The sequence below is a fragment of the Lipotes vexillifer genome, unplaced genomic scaffold (genome assembly GCF_000442215.2).
Source record: "Lipotes vexillifer unplaced genomic scaffold, Lipotes_vexillifer_v1.1 scaffold1226, whole genome shotgun sequence".
Lineage (NCBI taxonomy): Eukaryota > Metazoa > Chordata > Mammalia > Artiodactyla > Lipotidae > Lipotes > Lipotes vexillifer.
In genome coordinates, this window is record NW_006784227.1 from 350,036 (window position 1) to 357,043 (window position 7,008).

Genomic DNA, 7,008 nt, shown 5'->3' on the forward strand with positions numbered 1-7,008 from the left:
ATATTTCTGTTCTCATTACACAGGAGGGGTAAAAGGTCTGTAATGTGAAAATATATTTCAGATAAATAGCAATGAAACCCATAGAGGAAAAAGAGCTTGACAGACCAGGAGAAAAAGGAAGAATGAAGAGATTAGGGGTCTCTATGAGCTCAAAGAGCACATGTAGCAAGCGTGTAGTTATGAGAGTATGGGACAACTCAGCACAAGGTCGAAAAGCATGACAATGAAGTTTTACGTTGCTGATTTGGAGCAATGGTGAAACTCACGGTGTGACACAGGATGGACGACTAAAACAGAGTGGAATTGAAGGGTAGATCCTTAAACAAATTTGAGAAATGGGACACCAACATGTTGGATGAGCTACCTACACTGACCAGTTCTAGGGTTTTGGCAAGAGTTAGGGAAGAGAAGAAGACAGAACTAAGTCCCTATGCAAAAGGTTTACAACTTTTTCAAAAGCATCTTTTGAATCAAGTGTTAGTTCCCATCTGTTTCTCCAGCTTCCGTAGCTCCCCAGCCTGGCAGATGACTCCCCAGCCCAGCTGTGACTCCCCAGCCCGTCTGTGACTCCAATGGCAGGCTCAGCTCTACTAGTTCTTAAATCAATCCCAACCTGAGCCAGGAATGATTTTAAGAGCTCTAACTAACCCAACACTCTATGGGATGTGGTATCAAATCACCCATGCTAGTCTCTCTATATCGCAACCCTATAAAGTGGGCTTCTGCCTTGATTCTAATACCTAGTTCCCACCTTATACCCAATTTTGATAATTAACCCTTAATGTTCTGCAGGTCAAATTCCTGTCTTATCAATTTTCAAAATAGTCTGCATTCCTCCTAAAAGTTCTCTTGGTGCAAACTATCTGTCAACTAAGAATTCCTGAGTGCTCCAAAGATTTCCCTTTATTGTGCTGTAGGCTGTAGGCTACAGGTTGCCCTCTACTTGTAGGCTGTAGGCTACAGGTTGCCCTCTACTTTGGCCATCGCCTCAAGATAATGGTCTACCAGCACCTAAACTGGGTCTGTCTGTCTAAAATTTCTGCTATGTAGGCCTAGTTTCAAACACTTGGTCACTTTCAGTCTGTCACTATCAGGTCATGTTCAGTTGTCTACTGAGGTGCAAAATCAAAAGACTAAGGCTACAAATAGGTCTTTATTTTGAAATTAGGTCTATTAACTTAACCGTTTATTAATCCATTATAAAGCTAAAACTATATACTTATAATTTGCGTTATGAAAAATCAAAAATGTAAGATCATCAGCACACATGCTAATATTTGAAAATTTTTCATTCATGATATATACAAGCAATGGGCTAGAAATTAAAAGATGTAAGGATTTTGTTCAGAATAAAAGTTAGTGCCTTAGGAAAGACTTTGCATCCAGGCCAATATGGACTGGTCTGACTACTTGAGTGAACCAGCTAGGGATGCAGCCTACAGTGATGGTTGATGGTCAAGTCAACACAGCTTGATTATGAACCCTGATTCTTCTACCACCTGTGTAATCTCAGTTAAGTTACTTAAATGCTCTATGTTCCTATATTCTTGTCTATAACATGGAGATGATACCTGCCTCACAATGCTTGAAATAAATAAAACAATACATGGAAAGTACTTAGTATAACGTTGACATATAGTCAGGATGAAATTAATGATATTTATCAGCACTGAAAAGTATGCCTAAATTATTAAGGTGGAACAATACAGCTAATGATAAAAATGTTTTGATACTGTAAACAGAGCAATAATTATAAATAGTTATGTTGATATGAACTAACAAATTTGCTGATTTTTATTATCTAAAAAAATATAGATTAAAACAGCCCAGTACCACCAACACTTAGATTTACTAAGTGAGTACTAGCCTTTGCATTAAGCTGAATTACAATCTCTCTTGTAAAAATATCTAACTTATTAATAAATCTAGCACCTACATTTTAAATAATTTTACCAAATAAGATGCTTGAACTCTAGTACAAAGTATTTAAAAATTAAAGGCATTTCTGGAAGAAACAAGTTAAAAGCGACTTTCTCATACATACACACATACTCATAAAAATGCAGAGAGCAAAACTAAAACACAAAGTAGCATGCCACATAACTGAGACAAGGTTGGACTACACTCCTTTCAAATTCTTTGAATCTGTGCACATGGCCAAAAAAGGATACTGTATGTGATATTCAAATAGTATCGTCCAGCTGGTAATGTCGGATGTAAATCATCTTTCCTCTCTATAAGACGATACAACTTACGAAAAGTAGGTAATGCTGCAGTACGCATCCAAACAATAAAATCCTCATTTATGAACCCACTATTATCTTCGTCAGGATCCAGCATATATACTGGTTTAACCCAGTTTACTGGCTTTGTTGTGCCTTAAAAAGGAGAGATCGGTGTGGGGTGGGGAGACAAGACATTCAATTCTATTGAGAGTTTCACTGAAAATTCACACTCTAATAAAACAAAGATACACAATATGAATATTTTCCTTATGTTCAAAAGTAGAAATATATTCATATTCTAAGGAAGTCTTGAAAGAGAAACCAATTCTTCACATAAAAACTTAACAAATAATTACAAAGATTTGACTGATATCTCAATTAAGAGAATACTAAAAGTAGGCTATTGAGTATATTCCAAAAAGCAAATGACTTAATACAAAGATATAATTGTAAGAAACATTACACTGTGAAATCAAGGAGGCATAGAAACAAAAAGAAATTTGGACTTATAACTATTAATAATTAAAATAAATAAACAAATAAATACTTGTTTAAAATAAACCTTGTCACCATTTTAAAAGATTATGGCTGAAACACTTACAAGGAAATACCAGAGAAATTCAAGATTAAAAATATACTACGTTTCCTTTAGAATTTCAGTACATTAGAAGATACTGCATATTTTATTTACCTAACTTGACAACAACTTAAGAAAAGTTGTTTTTTAAAAAGCATAAACTCTTTTACGATTCTAAAGACAGAAAATTTTAGGTACTTCATTAAAATGCCTAGCTTGTGTTTTAAGGGATATTAGTAATATTTTACCTTTGAATCGTTCTTCTAGGGGAATGTCTGCTCCAGGGGGATTTCTGAATTTCACATTTTTATCTGTCCACCAAGCAATACCTTTCTTTTTCAAAGTAATAGGTGTAGGATCAGATTCATTGCCAACCAGAAACAAATCTAGTGTATCTAAACACAAGAAAAGGAAGATACTGCTAAACATCTACTGAAAATCCATAGTACTGGCTTTCTTCCATGAGAAATGAGGATCTGGTACTTGCCCCCCAAAGTGGTTTTAACGAAGCAGGCACATGATGAGCATTTGCTCTTGATTATTTACATGTGAATTAACTATGGTAACTTTATAATCCTAGATGAACTTGCCCTCCCTCAATAGTTCCAGGTCATTTTCCTACAAGGCTAGCTGATATGTGATATGGTCAAATGTTTTAATATTAACTCAACTAAAACAATTTGCAAGGTAAATCTGCCTCTATTCTTTAAAAAAAAAAAAAAAAGCACTGCTAAATAGCTTCTGGCTTATCAATTTCTCTCTCTGCACTGTCCAATCTGGTAATCACTAGCTATATGGCTACAGAGCCCCTGAAATTACGGCTGGTCCAAATGACTATGTTTTGTAAGGATATAATGTACATCAGACATCAAAGATCTAGTATAAAAATTAGTATATAAAATATCTCACTAATAACTTTTATATACTGAATATCACCTGCTGAAATGATAATATGTGGGGCATACTGAGTTCAATAAAGTATAATTAAAATTAATTTCACTTGTTTCTTTTTTATTGTTTTTAATGTGACTACCAGAAAGCTTAAAATTATACACATCTCACATATATGGTTCACATTACATTCATATCAGACAGTGTTGCTCTAAATGATCAACTGTAGCCCCTTTTTAATGGTATAAATATTCAAAGTTGTTGGTAAAGGTAGCCTGGCATTTATTTTATCATGTATGAAATAGTAGTTAGCAGAATGTCCCTGTTTCTTTCTTCCCAGAGACAGAAATTCATTCTTAAAATATAAGAATTCACAAAAGAAAGTCATAAAGCATTATAATACCCCACTAAATAACTAATTCACATATTTATCTTAGAGCTGTTGAATTTCTCAATTTCATTCATGTTTCTGAAAGATTATACAAATATTCCTAACTACAGTATAATATATATATATATATATCATCTTTATCTCTGTCTCATACCATTAAACATGCTGTTGGCAATAGCTCCACAAGGAGCAATTGGTTTGTCTTCATTTCTTCGATAAGGCTCACATTCCTTACTGGGATTCTGATATTTAGAAGGAAAGAAGAGAGAAGTTATTACGCAGGACTCTGGGAGAACTATGAGTTAGTCCTAATTACTGATTAAAAATTCAATCCCTACATATTTCTCACTTGCAATGCATATAAAATGTCTATATTATAAAGACTATAAATAATACCACATTTAATTACTCAAAATATATTCCTTAACATTACTGCATTATAGCCTTTCTTTGCATATACTGTCATATAGTTGTATGTCAAAATGACTTTTTTCTCTTTTTATAAATTTATTTATTTTATTTTTGGCTGCGTTGGGTCTTTGTTGCTGTGCACGGGCTTTCTCTAGTTGCAGCAAGCGGGGGCTACTCTTCATTGCTGTGCACGGGCTTCTTATTGCGGTGGCTTCTCTTGCTGTGGAACACGGGCTCTAGGCGCACGGGCTCAGTAGTTGTGGCGCACGGGCTTAGCTGTTCCACGGCATGTGGGATCTTCCCAGACTAGGGTGTGAACCCGTGTCCCCTGCGTTGGCAAGCGGACTCCCAACCACTGCGCCACCAGAGAAGCCCCCAAACTGACATTTTAAACAATTTTCATATCAACACAGAAATCATAACTACAAAATGTTTTCTGCACAAGAAAAAATAAGAAGCCGTCTATTATCAATCACAAAATGAAAGGAATCTTAAACTGGAAGTAAGAAGACTGGAGCTTCGGGACTTCCCTGGTGGTCCAGTGGTGAAGACTCTGGGCTCCCAATGCAGGGGGTCCGGGTTTGATCCCTGGTCAGGGAACTAGATCCCTCCTGCATGGCGCAACTAACAGCCCGCATGCCACAACTAAAGATCCCGCACGCCGCAACTAAAATTGATCCCGCATGTCGCAACTAAAAAAAACAAAGATCTCGCATCCTGCAACGAAGATCCCACACGCGGCTCCCACATGCTGCAACTAAGACCCAGCACAGCCAAATAAATAAATATTAAAAAGAAAAAAAAAAAAGACCTGAGCTTCTAGTTCCAGCTATGTACTATGTGACTTTGCGCAAGTCCCTTGATTTATCTGCACTTCACTTATAAAATTAACACGTTCAAGTAGATAATTTCAAATTTTGTAATTTGGAAGGGAGGGAGGGAGGAAGGAAAAGTCTAATGCAGATACCTAGAATATATCAATCTTCTCTAAATTGTGCACCCAGGTATAAAGAAAGCACAAATGTTGGCAAGGCAAACAGTACTTCACCTGTCCTCCAGATATGGTTTTGACTTAGTCCCTATTGAAGATCTCAAGGAAACGTGGAAGCTGTAGGATTAATCCAGAGATTCTACCAAGTCTGATATTAGGTATACATCTGGGTTGTTCTGCGACTCCAAGGCCACATTAAGCCATGTCTCACAACACATAAACAAACCAAGATTGTCTCGATTTGAAATTAACTAGAACCTAGTTAGCCCTCTTAGGGCTATTCCATTATAACCAACCTTGACTTGTATCTACATTCTGGCAGGGAATCTCATAAAGTCTCTTTAATATTTGACTCCTCAGCTTTTTGGTCCCTAAGACATCTACATTCAGAAAGTTAGTATTCTAAGACCATGAAGATAGACAATGTATAACTGGCTTATTACTATTTGAATGTTTTGATGAAAACTGATTTCAAAAAAATAAGGTAAATAAACTCTCAATGGGGCAAATATATTCTAACCACTAAACCATTTTGGAGGGGAGGGGGGCAAGGAATAGCAACTTTATTTGGAAAACCAGCAGACAGAAAAGATGGTGGACTAGTGTCCCGAAGAACCATCTTCTAACTACTAAATTATTGAAATTTTTTTAAGAAAAGGAAAATATTTACTACCTATGCATCAGGTACTGAACTAAGCAATGCTAGGTACTTTGCAGTAACTGGCTTAGGAGAGCCATTTAATAAAGAGTACCTAACATGTACCACATACCATGTAAGGTGCTAGAAATGGAAAAATGAAAAAAAGTCTCTGCTTTTCAGCCGCTCACAATGTAATATAGGAAACAGACTCAAATACAACCAACTATAATATGAAATAAGAGCCATGATAAAGGTGTCTATATTCATTCCATATATATTTATAAATGCCTTTCATGTACTAGGTACTGGAGAGGCACTTGGTATATGGTGATTAAAGAAAGTCATGCTCCCTGCTCTCATGAGCTTGCAGTGTAGTTGGGAGGACAGAAGATAAGGGGAAGACTGTCTCTGGAGGTAGTATCATGAAAGTTAAGACCTAAAGAAAGTAGGAGACAGCCACGTGAAGAGCAAGCAGAAGAGAGCTTTAAGCAGAGAGAACAGTACACACCATTTAGAAAGAACTTGATACCTCTGAGAAGGTAAACAGGGAATGTAGTTAGAGTATGGCAATAAAGAAAATGACATATGATGAGACTGGAGAGTCATGCATAGCTCAGATCATCCTGAGTAAACAAACCACTGAAAGATTTTAAGCAGGGAAGTGGTATTTACTTTTTTTAAAAGATCACTCTAGCAGCTCTGTAGAAAACGGCCTGGAAAGGAAGAGCAAGAGTAGATGATATGGGGAGACAGTTTGTTAAGTAAAGTGAGAAGTGACTTGGAACAGGGTATGAATGAAGTAAATACATAAAGAAGTTATGTTGCATCCAAAGACACTAAAGTAAACAGCAGGCCTGAGGTGAGAGGACCTCCAGGGAAAGA

At 36.4% G+C, this 7,008-nt stretch overlaps 1 protein-coding gene across 2 annotated transcripts in view; it reads right to left on the reverse strand.

Moving 5' to 3' along the window:
- CDC50A (cell division cycle 50 P4-ATPase accessory subunit A) overlaps positions 1-7,008 on the reverse strand; it is a 42,744-nt gene that overhangs the window by 7,901 nt on the left and 27,835 nt on the right. For both annotated transcript variants that reach the window (XM_007456597.1, XM_007456598.1), the window contains 3 exons: positions 4,239-4,326; positions 3,051-3,197; positions 2,172-2,378 (listed from right to left, as the gene is read on the reverse strand). In XM_007456597.1, coding sequence (XP_007456659.1) covers positions 2,172-2,378; positions 3,051-3,197; positions 4,239-4,326 — 442 coding nt within the window. The remainder of the gene's footprint in view (positions 1-2,171; positions 2,379-3,050; positions 3,198-4,238; positions 4,327-7,008) is intronic.